At 50.3% G+C, this 19,942-nt stretch overlaps 1 protein-coding gene across 2 annotated transcripts in view; it reads right to left on the bottom strand.

Moving 5' to 3' along the window:
- Positions 1–13,055: 13,055 nt before the first annotated feature.
- Positions 13,056–19,942, bottom strand: part of Acsf3 (acyl-CoA synthetase family member 3) — a 46,261-nt gene continuing 39,374 nt past the window's right edge. For both annotated transcript variants that reach the window (XM_029567121.1, XM_008840529.3), the window contains 3 exons: positions 18,150–18,284; positions 17,614–17,725; positions 13,056–14,360 (listed from right to left, as the gene is read on the bottom strand). In XM_029567121.1, the coding sequence (XP_029422981.1) occupies positions 14,243–14,360; positions 17,614–17,725; positions 18,150–18,284 (365 nt within the window). In that variant the 3' untranslated portion in view covers positions 13,056–14,242. The remainder of the gene's footprint in view (positions 14,361–17,613; positions 17,726–18,149; positions 18,285–19,942) is intronic.

Raw genomic sequence — 19,942 nt, forward strand, 5'->3', positions numbered from 1 at the left:
AGTGGAGGGGACACCTGTGAGCTTCCATGTAGACACAGGTGCTCAACATTCAGTGTTAACAGAGATGCTAGGGAAATTGTCAAACAAAAGGTCTTGGGTACAGGAAGCAACTGGCATGAACCAATATTCATGGACCACCCGAAGGAAAGTGGACTTAGGCATGGGCTGGGTGTCCCATTCCTTCCTAATCATGCCAGATTGCCCCTACCCACTCTTAGGTAGAGACTTGCTTACCAAAATTGGAGCCCACATCCATTTTTCACCTAACGGGGTTCATTTAATAGATAAAGGATGCCACCCCATTCAGGTACTGACCTTGCAACTGGAAGACGAGTATCAACTGCACCAAAAACTGGACCCACAGCCAATGGAGATTTCTGTTTGGCTGCAGGAATTTCCTCTGGCCTGGGCTGAGACTAGAGGGATGAGGCTGGCAGCCCACCGGCCACCCATCTGGGTGGAGCTGAAACCACGAGCCTTTCTGGCTCAGGTGAAGCAGTATCCCATGTCCCATGAAGCCAGATCAGGGGTTCACCGGCCACCCATCTGGGTGGAGTTGAAACCGGGAACCCTTCTGGCAGTATCCCATGTCCCATGAAGCCAGATAAGGGGTTATCCCACACATCTGGAGGCTAAGAGACCAGGGAATCCTAGTACCCTGCAAGTCTGCATGGAATACAACTCTCCTCCCGGTAAAGAAGCCAAACTCAGAAGATTACCAGCCAGTACAGGATCTAAGAGAAGTAAATAAGCGGGTCATGGATATCCATCCCACGGTGCCTAATCCCTATACCCTCCTGAGCTCCTTGCCGTCCTCTAGGAGCTGGTATACTGTACTAGATTTAAAAGACGCCTTCTTTAGCCTGCCCTTAGCCAAGGACAGCCAGCCATTCTTTGCCTTCGAATGGCAAGATCTGGAGGTCAGTTTCAACAGACAACTGACATGAACTCACCTGCCTCAGGGATTCAAGAACTCGCCCACTCTCTTTGATGAGGCACTTCATGAAGATCTGGGTGAGTACAGGCTGGAACACCCCCAGCTCACCCTATTGCAGTATGTAGATGACATCCTGATAGCTGCTGATGACACTCTACTATGTCAGCAAGGAACTAGGGAGTTGCTGATGACTCTGGGCAGGTTAGGATATTGGGCACCTGCTAAGAAGGCACAAATGTGTCATTGAGAAGTGATTTATCTAGGGTACATTCTAAAGGAAGGACAAAGATGACTCACAGATGCCAGGAAAGAAATGGTGCTGAAGATTCCGGTCCCCAACTCCAGGAGAGCAGTGAGAGAGTTTTTGGGATCAGCAGGGTTTTGTCGCCTCTGGATCCCAGGGTTTGCCAAATTGGCTAAGCCTCTCTATGAGGCTACAAAAGAGAATGAGACTTTCATTTGGATGGGGAAAAGAGAAAGGGCCTTTAATGAAATTAAGCAAGCCCTCCTGACGGCCCCAACTTTGGGGCTTCCCGATGTCACCAAGCCTTTCCACCTCTACATAGATGAAAAGAAAGGAATAGCCAAAGGAGTCCTGACTCAAACATTAGGACCCTGGAATAGACCAGTGGCATACTTGTCTAAGAAACTTGATCCAGTAGCTGCAGGATGGCCACCGTGTCTGTGGATTATAGCTGCTACTGCCCTTCTAGTCAGGGATGCAGATAAATTGACATTAGGGCAAGAACTGCACATCACCACTCCTCATGCTATTGAAGGAGTTCTTAAGCAGCCACCAGACCGCTGGTTGAGCAACGCCCGAATAACCCATTATCAGAGCTTACTTCTTAACCCTCCGAGAATTCAGTTCCTCCCAAGCACCACCCTTGACCCAGCCACCCTGCTGCTCAACCCCGACTTGGACGTGCCCCTGCATGATTGCACGGGGATCCTGAGCCAGGTACATGGGCTCAGAAATGACCTGACTGATCGGCCACTCTCTGATGCAGAAGCTACTTGGTTCACTGATGGTAGCAGTTTCATGAAGGATGGGCGGAGGTATGCAGGGGCGGCGGTGGTAACAGACAGACTGTTTGGGCGGCGGCTTTGCAGGCAGGAACTTCGGCTCAGAGGGCTGAACTGATAGCTCTGGCTGAGGCCCTTAGGCTCGGAAAGAACAGACGATTGACTGTGTACACAGACAGCTGATATGCCTTTGCTATGGCACATGTGCATGGAGCCATTTAGCAGGAAAGGGGGCTGCTCACAGTGGAGGGAAAAGCTATTAAAAATAAACAAGAAATTCTTGACTTGTTGGCAGCTCTATGGCTGCCTAAGAAGTTGGCTATTATCCACTGCCCCGGGCACCAGAAAGCCAACATGCCCATAGCTCAGGGAAATCAGAGAGCAGACTGGGTTGCCAAAGAAGTAGCTTTGGAGGCCTTCCAGATTTTGCCAATCCAACTGCCAGATCCTGGCCCCGCTGTCCTACCTGATCAGCCTCACTATTCCCAAGAGGATATGAAATTGATACACAAACTTCCCATGACCCAAAAGATCGAGGTTTGGTGGCATACAGGAGACTGTAGAATTATTCTACCGAACGACTTGGCCAAAGACCTCCTCACACACATCCACCGAACCACTCACCTGGGTACAAGGAAAACAGCTGAACTCTTAAGAAATGCTCACATAAAAGTCTTGAATCTCTGCCCACTGGTTAATGCAGTTGCCTGTGCATGCCTTAGTTGCAAGCTGACCAATGCTGAAAACCATCCTAAAGAAAAAGGGGCTTGAATGAGGGGCTCTAGACCAGGGGCCTACTGGGAGATGGACTTTACAGAAGTTAAGCCAGGCAAGTATGGTTACAAATATCTACTAGTTCTGGCAGGCATTTTTTCAGGATGGACTGAAGCCTTCCCCACCAAGCATGAGATGGCTCAGGTGGTGGCCAAGAAATTGCTGGAGGACATTTTACCCAAGTATGGCATCCAAGCCCTTCTGAGCTCTGACAACGGGCCAGCCTTTGCATCACAGGTAACCCAGGAATTAGCTAGGATATTGGGGGCATGATGGAAATTACATTGTGCGTACAGGCCCCAGAGCTCAGGACAGGTAGAGAGGATGAATAGGACTCTAAAAGAGACCCTTACCAAATTAACCATGGAGACTGGCAGGGACTGGGTGGCTCTCCTTCCCTTTGCCCTGTATAGGGTGAGGAACTCACCCTATCTGCTAGGATTGACCCCCTATGAAATCATGTTTGGAAGACCCCCCCCATCCTCCCCAGTCTAAGAACTGAACTAACTGCTGAATTTGATAACCAACAGTTGCTTGATTCTCTAGAAGCGATGGCTCAGGCACATAGGGACGTATGGCCCTGGCTGAAAGCTATCTATGAGACTGCTCCCCCTGCACAACTACCAGCCTGCGATTGGGTCTATGTCTGCAGACACCGCCGAGAGACCTTGGAACCTCGCTGGAAAGGACCATACGTAGTGCTCCTGACAACCCCAACGGTGGTGAAGGTAGACGGAGTTGCCACCTGTATCCATCACACTCATGTCCGACTAGCAAGTTCCTACCCAGTCCCAGACACCATTGCCTTCTGTTGACCTCTACACTGGATCCAACAATATGGAAAGTCCACAAGAATGCAGACAATCCCCTCAAGCTAAGGCTGTGCCGCTCTTGATGTTTACTCTGCTGTTTGGAATGAACGTATGTATAACTGCTAACCCTCATCAACCTTACAGTCTCACCTGGCAGCTCCTGGACACCTCTACTGGAGACATCCTGGTCCAGACATCCAAGATCACCCCACTAAACACCTGGCACCCAGAGCTAGGCTTCGATCTCCAACGCTTACTCCCTGGACAGAGCCATGGAGGGCTACGCCATGCTTATTACTATGTCTGTCCTGGGAGCAGTTAGAGACTGGGGAAAACGATGTGGGGGACATCTACTGGACAGCCCCTGTTGAAGATGATCTTATCAAGATTGTCCGTAACAACACCCCTGACGCCATTTATCGTGGGCGGAAAGTTAGAACATGTCCTATGAAAACAGGCTGCAACCCTGTTAAGGTGGTGTTTACTGATGCAGGAAAAAGAGACACCACCTGGGAGGTAGGAAAAACCTGGGGACTGAGAACTCTCAACCCAAGCCCAGGGGGGTTCTTCACTATCATCCTCAGAAAGAAAACTCCCACCTCACTGGTACCCCAAGGTGTTGGCCCCCACCTGGTTTTAGTACCCCTAGAATCCAACCCCAGCCCTAAGCCCCTGCCTCTGAGGGAAAATACAACAGTCTTTGGGAGGACAGCCGTAGTTGCGGGGACACCTACAGCTTCACCCTCAGACCACCCTATTTGGCCGCTGATCACCTCCACTTTTGAGGTGCTCAGTGCCTCCAAGCTGGACCTAGCTGTGGAGTGCTGGCTTTGTCTGAGTGCTCAGCCACCCTTCTATGTGGGCAAAGCTGTAGTAGGTAATTACTCCCGAGTTAGTAGTAACCAATGCACCTGGGGACAGCAGGGAATACTTTCTCTCCAGCAAGTAACTGGGGCAGGGACCTGTGCCCTCCCCCCTGGTGCCCAGGTACCCTCAGGGCTATGTAACCACATAGTCTCTGTTTCAAATGGTACTTATTACTCTGCCACTTCTGGATGGCGGGCTTGCTCTACTGGTTTGACCCCCTGCATTCACGGGACTGTCCTGAATAACATAAAAGGTTACTGTGTCATGGTACAGTTATTCCCCAAGATGACTTACTATGGGGAGACCCAGATGGAGCTAGCCTACGCACCCCTTTCTGCCCTCAAAACTAAGAGAGCCATAGGGACTGCAGCCATTTCGTTATCCTCCTTAATTGGTCTAGGTATAGCTGGAGCGACCGGAGTGGGCACCTCAGCCTTAATTTTACAGGACCAAAACTACAGAGCCCTCCAGGTAGGACTGATGCAGACCTCAGGAGTCTGGAACAGTCTGTAACTAAATTAGAACAATCCCTAAACTCCCCAGCAGAGGTCGCCTTACAGAATAGAAGAGGTCTTGACCGCCTTCTTATGCAACAAGGGGGCTTGTGTGCAGCCCTAAAAGAAGAATGCTGCTTTTCTGCTAACCACTCTGGGGTGATGAGAGATTCTATGGCTCTGCTCAGGAAACGTATCAAGGATAGAGAACAAAAGGACCCTGGATGGTATGAGCAACTATTTAATTGGTCTCCCTGGCTCACCACCTTAGTCTCCGCCTTAGCTGGACCTATAATCCTCCTTCTGTTAATAATAACTATTGGGCTGTGTATCATCAATCGGCTGGCTGCCTTCATTAAAGAACGAGTGAGTACAGTATGACTCATGGTCCTGAGGTCCCAGGATCAGCCCTTGGAACCCCTATTAGGGACCCCAACCTAGAACCATGATTGGGTCTTCTCTAAGTTACAAGGAGAGGGGGAAATGTGAAACCCTCCTCCGTGGCCCCCTGCCCGGACTCCTGAGACCCCTGCCCCTCTTTAGGAATAACGGCTCTTTCTCTCTTCTGTAAACCACTTGATTGCTAGGCTGAGAGGACAAAATGCACTGACCCCATTTTGACTAGCTGTTTCAGGCAAGCCTGGACCTGTCCAGGCATGTCATAATCTCCATCTACTACCCCCACCCCAGGAGGCTATAGATCAAGCAGGCCCAGGCATATAGCAGCCTTATAAGGTAAGAACAGATACTTCTGGCCTCACAGATAACAGTACATTCCATAGCTCTGAGGGTAGCACCCACCAATGAGAAACCCCCAGGACTGTATCCCTTGTAACCAATCAATTCAAAAGTGTGTTGGCGCACGCGGGCTCCTCGGACCAATCAAGATGTAACCCTGTTATTCCCCTCCTCCTTGGTCTAAAACCTATAAAAGGCTTCCTCCCCCTGCAATCAGGGCTCTCAGCACAGATCCATTGCGTTGGTGAGGTCTGAGAGCCTGAGCTTAAGCCCGAATAAAGACTCTTTTTTCTTGCATGCCCTCTGGATTCCATGGTTATTCTTGGGGGTCCGTTATCTGGGCACAACAAGACACTGCATGCACAGATTGCAGCTCTCTCCAAGGCAAGGGAATAGGGGACTTCCACGTGGCAAATGAGGAGGCAACCAGTGTGTGTGGTAAAATAGAAGGGCATCTCCTGAGCCCCAAGACAATACGACCTGTGAAAGCTTACATCAGCTTTGAAAATCCAAACCAACATTATTGTCTGCACAGGAAGCCTCTGAGTCCGGTTGGGGCACCAAGAGGAGCTGGGTCCCCAGTCTCCTGTGTTTCCCTTATTGTTGTTGTTGTTTTGAGACAGGGTCTCATGTGGCCCAGCTGGTCTTAAACTTGCTAGGTAGCTGAGCCTGGCCTTGAACTCGTGGTCTGCCCGCCTCTACCTCCCTGGCTGCTAGGATTACAGGAATGCACCTTGCCTCGTTTATGTGCTGCCAGAGCTTTGTGAATGCTAAGCAGGCATCTACCAACCCGGCCACATCCCCAGGTCCTGTTTTCTTTGTTTGTTTGCTTTTTGTTTGTTTGTTTGTTTTCAGAAGATGTCTGAATATGTAGCCCAGGCTGACCTTTAATTTGCAGCCATCTTCTTGCTTCTGACCCTTGAGTACTGGGGACTGCAGGCATGTGTATGTGTCGCTGCTCCTGGCTTTGGGGTTTCACTTCTCTGTGGCACCTTTCTCCCAAACATAATTAAAAATACTTTTGGGAATATCTTTTATTTATTCTTTGACAATTTCCTATGTGTATACAAAGAATCTTGATGATATCTACCCTCGACCCTCTCCTGGACACCCTCCAACATGTCCTCTACCCACCCTCATGTCCTCGCTCTCTTTGGGGGGCATAGCCTACTGAGTCCAATTAGTGCTGTTGGAATGTTGACCGATCTTGTTGGCTTGATCTTGTGCAGGTAACAACAGCTGCAGGGAGTTCAAGTGCGATGGCCACGTCACGTCCCCTAGAGCACTCCTCCCCATCCTCCAGCTCTTACATTCTTTCCCCTCTCTCTTCTGGGATGTTCCTTGAGCCTTGGGGTGGGGGGGTTGGTATAAATGTCCCTTTAGTACTTTAGGGCTGAGCACTGAACTGTCACTCACTCATGCTCAGCACTAAGTAGTTGTGAGTCTCTGCATTAACTGCTGCTTCTTGCAGAAAAAAAGCTTCTTTGGCCAGAGTTGAGAGCAACCCTAATCTATGGGGATAACCATGAATACTAAGAAGGCAGTTTGACAACATGCCCACTTAGCAGAACAATAGTAGTAGGTTCCCCCCTAGGGCCTATGACTGCCTGAGCCAAGGCAGGAGGCTGTGCTGTTTTGGGAGCCTTTGGGGTGCTCTGACCAATAACTCATAAAGAGGTATCCCATACCTGACACTGAGGTTTTCATTTAATAACCCATGTCTGCTGGGAGAAGCACTGTCCACTCATGCAGAGACCCTATGTTCAAACTCTTTTACAAAAAAAAAATTTTGGGGGGGCCGTCTTTTTGAGACAGGATCTCCCTGTAGCCCCAGCTGTCCTGGAACTCACTATGTAGACCAGGCTGGCCTTGAACTCACAGAGATCTGCCTGCCTCTGCCTCCTGAGTGCTGGGATTAAAGGCGTGCACCACCACACCCGGCTCAAAAATTATATTTTTAAATTGTTTACAAAGTAATGGGTTTCCTAAAGGTTATTTTTATTATTATATAGGGTTACATAAAGTCATTTTCACTGGCATATTTATTATTTTTGTTTTTTTGAGACAAGGTCTCCCTGTAGCCCCAGCTGGTCTTGTTATGTAGACCAGACTGGCCTTGATCTCACAGAGACCCATCTGCCTCTGCCTCCCAAGTGCTGGGATTAAAAGCATGTACCAAAAAAAAAAGCATGTGCCACCACACCCAGTAGCATATTTATTTAAAGGGTAAATCTGTAATGTTTCTAACTGAAACAAAACTAGCTACATCCATATTACAAAAATCCAAAATTATTAATAGGAACAAGGAAAATAAGTATCTATGTTACAATGATAATTTAAAGGCATAATTCATTATATAACAGTTTTAAAACTTATTTATTAAGGGGCCTGGAGAGATGGCTCAGCAGTTAAGGGCACTAGCAGCTCTTGCAGAAGACTCAGGCTTGAATCCCAGCACCCACATGGCGGCTAACAACCATCCACAACTCCAGCTCCAGGGGATCCAACCCCCTCATCTGTCGTCCTGGTGCATTTACATACATGCAGGCATAACACTCATACATATAAAATAAAAATAAACAAAAAATTATTTATTATGTAAGTGTATGATTTGTGTTTGGGTATGCCACAGTGTGCATGTGGAGGTCAGGGGACAACTTGTGAGTCAATTCTCCTCTTCCACCATGAAGGTTTTGGGGATTGAACTCAGGTCATCAGGCTTAGTGGAAACATATTTACCTGTTAAGTCATTTTGCCTACATTTCCATTAAATTCCCTTTTTTTAAAAAAAGAATTTCGTTATTTTTATTTTATGTGCATGAGTATATTGCCTACATGTATGTGAGTACACCCGTGTTGTGCAATGCCGTGGAGGTCAGAAGGGGGCTTCGGATTCCTCTGGAACTGGAGTTAAGGACGGTTCTTAGCAGCCATGTGGTGCTAGGAATCAAACCAGGGTCCTCTGCAAGAGCAGTAGCAGTCAGTGCTCTTAACCACTGAGCCATCATCTCTCCAGCCCCTCCATTAAATTCTTAATGTATTAAATTGATACTAAAAAGATAGAAAAACATATATCCTTTATAGGATATATATTACATAAAGGATAATAAAAGTCAAACTACAGACAACTGCTTGTTTTTTAAATACTTAAAATTTTTTTACTATTTTTAACTTATGTATAGAAGTGCATATATATATGTATGTATATAAGTGAACACATATGGTGCAATGCCTATGGAGCTCAGAAGAGGACTGGACAGTACAGCACGCTCTGTGCCAGGATCACATTCTGTGAGCCCTCCTTTCAAGAAGCATTAATCCTTCCCCAGAGGTGCAGCAGACCTCAGGGATGTTCCACCCACAGAGCCAGCTGAGTCTCTGTGTCACCAATAGTCTGGGGTTCACTTGTTATGGAAAAATCAAAGACCAACAGCCAAAGTCAGGAGAGGAGAGGAAGTTTAATTTGACACTAGCAGGACTGACCCATGGAGTGCTTCCATAAAGGAGTCACACCCCTTGTTCAAGTTTTGGAGGGTTTTTATATTCATGTGAGGAATGCGAGCAGAGGTGTGTAAAGCCAAATTCTCTTCTGTGCTGCGTGCGTGTACTCTTGGCTCCCAGGTCCTCTGTGAGGCGCGATGCGACCTTCTCCCTGCAACCACCACGCTGTCCTTGCTACCAACAGACAAAACCGACACAATGTGTTTGGGTTTTCCTACAGAGTTTATGATGTCCAGAAGAGGGTTACTTACAAAGAAAGGCATGCCCCGTGGGTTTTTTTCTCCCACATCTCGGCCGAGCTTCCTAGATCCGTGGCCGCTGGTGCCCTGGCCAAGATGGCGAACTTCCTGCCGCCTCCCCAGCTTCCTGTGTCTGTCCTTAGACCCTCTCTCTCAAGCAACTGAAACTGACCAGTTGGGTGGGAGGGGTGACTGTCTTCCTCCCTTTCTACTGAGTCTCTTAGGGTCAGAGGTTCAGTCAGTTGCTCCTTTCAGAGGACACACCTATCCAACAAGGTACAAAGCATGTACATGGTAATTAAGTAAGATAACATAGGGCTGCAAAGGTAACAGAGATGTGAAAGCCTTGGGAAACAAAGATTTCTATACTGGGTAAAGGTTACACTAATGTGACAGCTTTGGAAAACAAAGACTTCTATCCTGGGTCAGGGCAGGGGGCAGGGGAAAAGACTCCCGTTGCCTCCCCCATACCTATCTCTTGTCTCAGAGCTGTTCCAAAGTCTTAATTACCATCACATTCCAAGAGCTTTTAGCCTCTATTTGATAGGCTCTTCTATTTCCATTATACACTGGATGCAGCAGATGTAGCGTGAGCCTCCCACTCACTAAACGAGTAAGGACCTGCGGGTTGGCCATTCTTTTCTTCTGTCCTCCTGTTTAAAATGTCTTTTTTTTTTTTTTTTTTTTTTTTTTTTTTTTTTTTTTTTTTTTTTTTTTTTGGTCTTTTAGAGACAGGGTCTCCCTGTAGCCCCAGCTGGTCTGGAACTCACTATGTAGACCAGGCTGACCTTGAACTCATAGAGGTCTGCCTGCCTCTGTCTCCCAAGTGCTGGGATTAAAGGCACATGCCTTAAAATGTTTTTTGAAAGTGTTTTTCTTCTGTGTTGGCCAAGCTTGCTGGTCTACAACAGAGCTGGTATCTGTATGCCGGGTCCACACAAACCTGGTGGTACTCTGTGGACTCCATGCCCTGTTAGGAACTGTGGAGTCTCATGCAACTTCCTCCTGAGCACTCCCTAACTGTTCTCTAGCCACACCGACTACAGGGGAGCAGCTGACACTGGGGAGCCATTTTTGAGATCAGGATGGTGTTGTCTATGGATACTTGTGTGTACATGTATTTTTATGTATGTTCAATGCATGTATATGTTGGCGTATATGTGCATGTCAGCTTGTGTCTGTATGGGTGTGTGTGCAGTCCATCCACCCAGGAAGGGTACTGTCCTTTTCTAACTAAGACACGTCTCTTCCCCATTAAGTGGGCACTGTGGGAACATGGATGTGTGGCTGCTGGTTGTCACTGGTGTTTCACAGGTTTTACTGGTGGTGGGGGTTATGGGAGGAGCCCCTCACAGGCTGGGATGGACACTGGTGGCCTGTTTGTTACCCTTATAGAGAAACCGAATAGTTGTGAACAGATGATCAGACTGTCAATGACAAGAACTCGCTTCAGAGAGGACCTAAGGAATGGGGCAAGAGCCACCAAAGGGGACATGCAAATGTACCTGACCCAGCAGAGCCTCACTCAGCTTCCAGCTAAGCACCCATGTGATGCCGAGCCCACAGGTAGACTCCTGTTGGAACCCTGCACAGAAACATGGTCACTTGTGCCTGGTATGCAGAGGCACCAGCCCTGCCTACACATGCTCACTTCTCTCACAGGAACAGGTGTCCATATGTACCACACAAGCAAACCCAAGTCTTTCAGCTGCTCATCTGCTGACCTTGGGGTCACACACACACGCCCTAAGGCAGGCAGGGAAAAGGTAGGAGGGAAGGGAGGTGGCCGGGATGGTCAGGCTAGACAAAAGCAGAGGGCCTAGGGGCTCTGGACCCAAGCAGTGCAGTCTATACCCCAGTTCTTCCTCTCAGGCTCTGTGTCAGCTCTTCAACCCTCCGTTGCTTTATCTGCAGTATGGGCCAGGGGTGCTCCGTTTAGTGGGCATAAGCATCCGCAGACATGGGCATCCAACACATCTCTTTGGAAGCATCCACTGCCCCTCCGTGAAGGGCCTGGGCCACAGCTAGTGCAGCTCCATGGTCGGTGTGAGGCAGGGCCCCGTGTCTGAGCTGCGGCCATCCCTCACTGTGGCTGACAGTGCCTTCCTGGGCTTTATTAATGACTGTGTCGGCATCTGGCTCGGGATGCTGCCACTGTCTTAAGTGATAGACCACAAAGGGCTCTCGTGGCTATTTATCTCCCAGAGGTCCTGTCTCCCTATTGTCTCACTATTGTTATGAAGGCGATTTGGGATAATTTGATATCGATCTAGTCACTGAGCTAAAATTGAGCGTGTGGTGGATGCTATAGCAAGGATACTCAGCTCCTTCCAGGAAGGCAGCAGTGGCTCTGACCTCCCACTGATGGCCACAAGGGGAAATGGGAAATGACCTCAGGTGCCAGCACTGAGGGCCTGTGTCTCAGGTAGCAGGGAAGTGAGCCTTCTCTGGCTCTGGTAAATTCAAGGACTGCCAAGAGCCACCAGAACAGTACCCACAGCTTCCCACCCTGGCCAGAGATGCTATGTTTAGAAGACAGCCAAGCTGCAGTGGCCTAGAGGGCACCACACAGAGCGGCTAGAGGGCTGGTGCACATAAATGTGAGGACTGAGGAGGTCTGGGCTGGCCTGGTGTAACATTTCTGCTCTGAAAAGGAGGTTCTGGGTGAAGCTGCCCCTGCAGGGGTAACACTGAGGGTAGCCAGCAAAGCCAGAAAGCTGCTGGGGGATGAGAACCTAAGCTTGATAGCAACCTGTCGGCACGGCCCGAGCGAGACTGACCTCTGACCACACAGAAGCTCATGCTGGGCAGGCATGCCGCTCAGGCCTCTTGAGCATTGGACCTGACACCAGAAAGGGGGTGGGAAGCTACTGTAGGGGATAGTGGGCATGGCCGATAGTCACCCCTCCTCCATTTCTGAGGCTGTTTTGCACCGGTCTCTGACCACAGGGTCTTGGGGCTGGGCACTCAAACCCTGTTACTGAAGCAGCCACCACAACAGCATGGTCCCTGCTAAGTCCTGACCTCCAACAGTTCCTCAATTACCCTGGTGTCTGGCTGGGACCAGAGCTGCTTTCTTTCAACAAATTTCAGTCCAGTCTGTTCCAGGAGCTCTACCAGGCCTGACAGGCTCCCCGTGAAATGGAGGCCCCATTATTCCTCCTGCAGACTGCTGAGGGCCACATGTGGGTACAGTGACACAGCCATCAGCAGCCCTGGAAAGGCAAGAGAGCAGGCAGGGCAGTACTAGAATTTCCAGACAAGTGGGAAGTTTCTGGAAGCCACAGAATGTTAGCTAGTTAACTTAGCAAATAGACCTGTGTCTCCAGAGACCAGATATGGAAAAGTTCCCTGACATGTATATGTCAGGAGGGAAGTGCTCCCCTCAGGACTGCCCTGTGCAGGTACTGTGGGTGAAAGTCTGGGCTGTCTAGGTCTTGGTAACAGACAGGAGAACCGCAGGTTGTGACACTGTGCTGGGAGGACGAGCATCCAAGATTGCAGTGTCAGAGTGTACGAAGCACGCAGTGTGCTTGAAAGGGCATCACTGTTATCTCCACAACATTTGATGAGTACCAGGGCATAAAGCAATAGTTAGGCAGACACCTTTAGGAACCAGAAACTTCAGGATTCAAAAGATATAATAGTAAAATCAATAGACTGAATCTACTCTTCAATATTTTATTTTTTCCTGGGAGGTTTCCTGTCACTCACACTGCCCTCTGAGGGACTTCCTCTGGAGAGTAGCCACAAATGATACCTAGTGTCCAAGTCACAGGGACAGCACAGGCTGCAAAGCCAGGCCACAGAGAGCTGGTGACTGCATCTCCACTGGCAGCTTTGCAGGGTGAGGTGTGGCCTGGCATCCTCCTCTTCGCACACTGTCCCCCTGGAAGGAAGGACTGACTGCTCTGGGGTTGCACCCTGGTAAGTGAGGTGCCCTGAGTTCGCCCTCACTGCTGCCTTGCAGATGTTTCAGGTGAGCCTGGGCTATAACTGTCCTTTTCATAGGCCATAGCCAGAAGAGTGGGGCCTTCCTGGAGCCACTGAGAGCTCTGCTTCTCCACATGGCCTGAGTGCACACGGTGGGTGATGTCCACACATCTGAGCTGGCGGACATCTAAGGTTTCTGTGGGCCTGGAGGATGGAGGTTAGGGAAACTCTGAAATGTAATTATGGAAGCAGAACAGGAAGGGTTCTGGGAAGGTGACAAAGGGACACAGTACAGAGAAGGGACAAAAAGGCCCTGAGCTGAGGGTGACGCAGTCAAGAGAGAAGCTGCAGGGCTATTTGGGGACGGCCTTGGGTGGCCTGAAGGACCTTAAACATTCTTTCATGCACATAGCAGACAGCTCACAGGGTAAAAGCAGTTGCCACAGCAGGAGCCTGGGTCTGGGCAGCTGCTTGGCACACTATGTGGGCTAGCTGTGATATCTGTGTGTGCGTGCAGACGTGTGACTTGCAGGTCATGCAGACGCTTGTCTTCTGTCTTTATATCTCAGCTCTTCTCTCCGCTATTATTTCTGACTCTCTGGGACCTGCCCTGAGGAGAGCCAGGAACTAGGGCACAGGGAGCTGGCCATGCCCTGGACATAGCCACATCCTTACTGTGCTTGTAAAGCTGGCATATACCAGTGATGGCCAGGACATGGCCAGTGGCCAGGGTCTCGGGCTTGGACTACCAGCCTTGGGTGGAGGAAGCCTCACTCAGTGATTTCATCCCAGTGTTCTTGATTCTTGTCAACCTGATTTAGGGGTTCCATCTAAGGGTCTCACTGCCTACTACAAGGCCCACAGCACATGATCATCAGGATGTCTGTGGTCCTTGGATCTCAGCTTGGCTGGCTCCTTTGGTCATGAAGGATAGAACTGTCTGACCAGGTCCTTCTTATTCACTTTGCCCATCTGGTTCCGTGGGATCTCCTCTACCAGCAGGAGCTCGGAGGGCACAGCGTATGGTGCCAGGATGCCTCTGTAGAGAAAAGCACAGTCTGAGATACTCCTAGCCCCACCCCTGGGGAACGTGGGCACCTGAGACACCCAGCAGCCATTGTGCAACCACATCCTGATCCCACCAGATGCTCAGAGTGCCTGCCCACTGCAGGAAGAGTCGCCCTCAGGGAGTGCGGTGCCAGGAGTGAGACAACAGTCCCCACACTTCCAAAGTATCAGTAAAGGGCTTTTGGGAAAGTTCTTTGAAAAATAACCTAAAAAGGGGCTCCAAACCAGGGCTGGAAGCCTTGCCAGAGGGTGACAGGAAGTCATCCTGCCCTTAGAGGGAGGCCCATCCTCCTCTTGGCCCCAAGACCTTCAAAGTCAGGTCAGAGTCCACAGGGTAACACGAATATGTACAGTGAGAGGGAACCAGAGAGAGGGAGAGGGTGGCGGGGAGGGCCTCTGCCTTCCCCACAAAACTCTCTCATCTGCCCTGACCTCTCACTGTCCTGGGGTGAGGGTCACCATGTGGGGCTGACCACAGGCTTGCCTTCCACCCTTCCCTCCAAAGGTGACTCTGGCACAGTAGAGTGGCCCTGTAGGTAACAACCTTGGTCAGAGCCCCTCCCTCATCTCGGGAACATCTCTCCTGGACTGCTGAGAATTTCTGTGAGCGGCACCAGGATTTGCGAATAGTTTCCATGTCAACTGAAGTGACTGCATGGCTTTTACTCTGTAAGCACTGCGCGCCACACTGGTTGATTTCTTAATGTTTAACCTCATATTCCTGGTATAAATGCCACGTAACCATGATGTGTCAGCTCTTTTGTGAATAGGGCTTAATTTCTAGCATTTGGTTAAAATTCTGTCTGCCTGTTAGGGAACTGGTCTCGGTTTCTTGTCTGGTTTGGCAGCAGGGTTCCACAGGTCCCATGAAGTCAGGTGGGAAGTGTTCCTCATCTCACTATGCCCACCTGTGCTTTGCGGAGTGTCCTTCATGTACTAGGCACCATTTGCCATTAAAGCCTTCTGTGCCTGGCATTTGCTTTATGGTAAAACTGGGAACTCTGCTTAAGAGACATGGACCTCTTCAGCCTCTGGCTTTTGGGTCAGTTTTGGTAATTTATCCATGTCATTGGCACTCGCAACTACAAAATAGACACATGAGACTGCATGGCATCGATTAAGGAAGACTGGGCTGCTGTGAGCTGCACCTCTGCTGATAACAGTCATGCTTGGATTCTCTGTTCTTTTCTGAATCTCCCTTCCAGGTCTCATGTAGCTGAGGCTGCCCTCGAATCTGCCATGCAGTCAATGTTGGCACTGAATTCGTGACCCTCTTGCCTCTGCCACCTGAATTCTGAACTTACAGACATGCACTGTCATCCCCAGCTTTCCCTTTCAATGGACTGGAGAAAATTTGGCTGTTTGTTAGCTCCTCCCCAGATACCATCTTTCTGGAACTCCTATCAGCCAGCTGTAACATTAGAATGAATGCTCTAATTCTTTTCTTTTCTTTCCTGCCTCCCCTTTAATGGCAGGTGGACAGCATGGTCAGCAGAGCTCTAGGGAAGAAAGTCACCAGCCGCAAGCAACACCCATGAGGCATGGGTGGGGACACTGGGCCTCAAGGCTCCTGGAAGCAGCAGGCCAGCTTTCCCTTGCAAGTGTCCTGTACAGGAGGCACCAGGAAGCCCAGGACCTGTCCCCTGGGGAGAACCCATGCTAAGGCATGGGTAGGTCTGGGAGTTACAAGTGAGAATTGTCTCCTCAGGTCTCCCAACCCCAGGACAACCTGTGGTCAGTGGCTATTCACTGAAGGGACACTATTTGAAAGGCCAGTAGTTCCCACAGGGCTGGTTGTTTCTTGGCTGTGGTCATGGGTCTCCCAACCCCAGGAGAACAGCTGTGGCCATCCTCCTTGCCCATCTGGGTTCCACACAGCCATGACTCCCAGGAAGCCCCAAACCTTAGTACTCAGCTCCCCATCTCAGGGTCTTCATATACCCACTATGAGCCTGAACACTCAGCAAAAGCCCTGCTAGGTGTCAGCAAGGAGTCTGACTTAAACCTTGGACAGGCCTCCGGGGGAAGCACTAACAGTGTGCACCAGCCATGAGCCCACGCTGTGGACACAGCCACCTGAGGAATCCAGGCCAATGTGGGAGCTCCATCCAGCAATACTGTGATGCTCAGCACAGGATACCCGGATGCTTTTCTTCTCAACAAAGTAATTGTTTAATCAAAGCAGCAACTGGCCAACCAGACTGCTGCTTTTGCTAAGCTATAGAGCTCCAACTGTGATTTTGCAAATCCAGGGGAATCAGTAATTGCCCAGCTGTGTTGCCCTGATGAACAAGGATTCCTACTGTTTGTGAAGTTGTGTTGGACGAGCCAAAAATATTCTTACTCTGAGAAGGCAAGTTGGGGTGGGAGGAAGAAGGGTTAGAGTTGGTGCAGCAGAGGACAGAGCTCCAATTCAAGAGAAGGAACCTGGAGGTATACTTATGGGCCACAGTGGAAGCTCAAAGTGGCTCTTCTCTGAAGGTCCCAGTGGGTCCCCTTCTGTTCTGTGGATCCTGGGAGAGTATCAGAAACCACCAAGGGCTGAGATGGGGGTAACGAAGGCTGACACAAAGAATGCAGGGCAGAAAGGCAGACAGGCAGCTACCAGTGACAGGATGGAAAAAGAATCCCCAGCCTGGGTCTGAGGAACAACTGGTGGCCGCAGGCCCCAGGCGCTGAGGGCCAGGGATGCCCCAGGCTCTGAGGAGCCCACAGGAGGGGGTGAGGTGCCCAGGCCACCCTTAGGACAGGAATGGAAGAGGCTCTTGGGCCCAGGTTGTTCTGTGGGAGGTTGTATGAGTCTGGCAGGAAAGGAAGGGGTCACTGCTCAGCCCAGTGCCTGAGCCAGATCTGGATTAGCCAGGTGCTTTCCTGGTGGTGTCCAGTCTGACCATGCTTTGGAATTTATCGTGAAGCTGAGCCCAAAATATTTATTTTTGTCCCAGGAACACAAGATTTTGCCTCTTAGGCTTTTGCCCAACCAAGTCTGTAGGTAGAGGCCCTTCTTGTCCCAGGTCTGCACTTCATGGGAGTGGGCATGGATTGGGGGACAGGATGGACAGCATCATCCAAAGACCACAATGTTGATCTTCCCTTCCCACTGATACCAAGATCCATAATGGTCCACCCCAGCTTCCCAGACTCCAGGATAGGCCCTTCCCACCCCCAAACCCAGGACAGTCCCCTTCCATTTCCCATACTTTAGCCTGTCCCCTTAGCCCTACCTGGCCCACTCCTTGAGATCCCTGTGGGACAGTGATTGTCCTTCTTGAAGGGCCACCACAGCTGCGACCCGCTGGCCCCATGTCATATCTGGAACTCCAATCACAGCCACATCTGAGGACAGAAGAACAGGCTGCGTGGAAAGGTCCTGATGACCACAAAGGCTGAACAGTTGTGAATGTGTAGGCAATACAGGGGACTAACTGTGGTCCTCAATTCCCAGGAGCAAGACCCTCATGGGAGTAGGGATGAGCTCTACACAGAGTCTTTGGGAGCTCAGCCTGCTCGGCTTAGCTTGATCAGTGTCTGCAAGGTGGATGTGCATCCTGACTAGGCCTAGAGACCACTTTAGTGCAGCAAGGATCATCTCTGGGCCCTGTGTACTTCTGGTCAGGGTGGGAGCATAGACACATTTCAGAGGATCCCTACTGGCAGGCAGAAGAGGGTCCTTGACAGTCTAAAGCTTAGTTGAGTAGAAAAGGGGGAATTGTGTCCTGAAGACAACGCTCTTTTAAACCCAAAGTCCCCATCAACTCACCCATGATGCTGGGGTGGGCCAGCAGGTGCCGCTCAATCTCCAGGGCACTGACTTTATAGCCCCCGGTCTTAATGATGTCCACCGACGTACGGCCTCGAATCCAGTACCTGCCATCTTTGAACACGGCAGTGTCTCCTGGAAGAAAGGGGCTCTGTGATAGCCCTGGGAAGTCTTAGAGCATCTGGTTACCAGAAGGTGACCATGAGGCTCCTGGTAGTTGCCATGAGACTCCCAAGAGGCTGTGTGTGCATGTGTGGCTCTCACCCCTTCCTGGCATCCAGGCCCACTGCTGTGGGGTTGGCTCCAATGGCCTGTGTCTATACTTCATCTCTGTGATGCTGTCATTCACTCCAGCCAGCCGTGGAACTGGAGCCCACCAGAACCCACAACATGCTAGGAGCCAGCTGGACCCTTGAGGTCTGTAAACACCTTGAACATGGCCAGTGTGGGCCATGTTTTGTCAGGGCAATCAACAGCAGCATGTGGCATTTTCAGAAGAGCAGCAAGTACCGTTTTGTGGCTTTGACCCTGACTCCAGATGAGTTCTATCAGAAGACCCAGGGGTAGCCCTGACATAATCCTTGCCCTAGCCTCACAGACACCTGTTAGGGACCAGCCTCACCACCACAGAGAGCCATCCTGCAGTGTCCCACTTCCAGCCAAGTGAGTAAAAACAAGTTGTCTACACACCTTCTGACACCCCACCATGGGAGGGGCCTTGGGAGTTGGAGGGTGGTCACTGCTGTCCCCTTTACCAGCATGGGGATGTCCCCAGCTGCCCCTGCTGAATGTCCCCTCTGTTCTGCCTTTCACCCCTGCATCCCCAAACAGCTATGGTGATTTTTCTCCCTAAGCAAAATAACCATCTCACTTGTTCCTTCATGTGGGAGCCTGGGACCCTATGAGCTTATTATGCTTCACAAAAACCAGCAGTATCAGGAGTAGGGGACTAGGCAAGAACAGGATTCCTCACAGCAGTGAGGGTGCATGTGTGGGTGCACATGTCCGGCACACACATTTGCATGATTATGACTGTGTGTAGGCACTCAGATGTTGGCAGCAGCCTGACAGCAGCATTGTGGCCTCACTGTCTGTTCACAAGCTCCCTGCAGGTTATTAGCTGAAATAAATCATAAGTATTTCATTATATATCACGCTGTCCAACATGGGAAGGCACCATCCATCACCTCACCATTCCCCGGGACCTGCAGTTCAGGGCGCACTCCAGTCTATTAAACAAGACGGATGGTTGGTCTGGATGGGCCCTGAGCTTATTTATGTTAGAAAGGGAAGGCCAGCCCCTGGAGCAAGGGCTGGTGTTGGGTAATTCTCTCCCCAGTGTGGCAGTTCTGAGTGTGATGGGTGGTAGAAGAGCTGAGTGGGTGGCCTCTGCCTAGACCAGGAAACACCTTGGACAGGTACTGGTTGGAGGGAAAGGACACGGAATGGGCTATGGGGTGACCACAGCCTCTCCTGAATTCCGAGGGACCCTCTGCAAGTCTTTGCCATTCTTGCTGTAGCTATGGATCCAGCTGTGTCCACTCAGACTGGACAGCCTCGGTCTTCCATTGGCTTCTCCTACCCTAGGCCATCAAAGCTGCTTATCGCCCACAGTGAGGTGGCAACCTGGCACTGAGGGTCTTTGCAGGAAGCTCTCTGATGCTGTTCCCCATTGGCCATTGCTCACCCCAAGATGAAACATAGCAGAGCCACTCCCTTGCCTTGGACATGGCCTCCCTGGCTTGGTCCTGCATTAAGAGGTGTCTTACTGCCTACTTACAATGCTCCACATT

This window comes from Nannospalax galili, unplaced genomic scaffold, assembly GCF_000622305.1.
Source record: "Nannospalax galili isolate Female #2095 unplaced genomic scaffold, S.galili_v1.0 scaffold459, whole genome shotgun sequence".
Classification (NCBI taxonomy): domain Eukaryota; kingdom Metazoa; phylum Chordata; class Mammalia; order Rodentia; family Spalacidae; genus Nannospalax; species Nannospalax galili.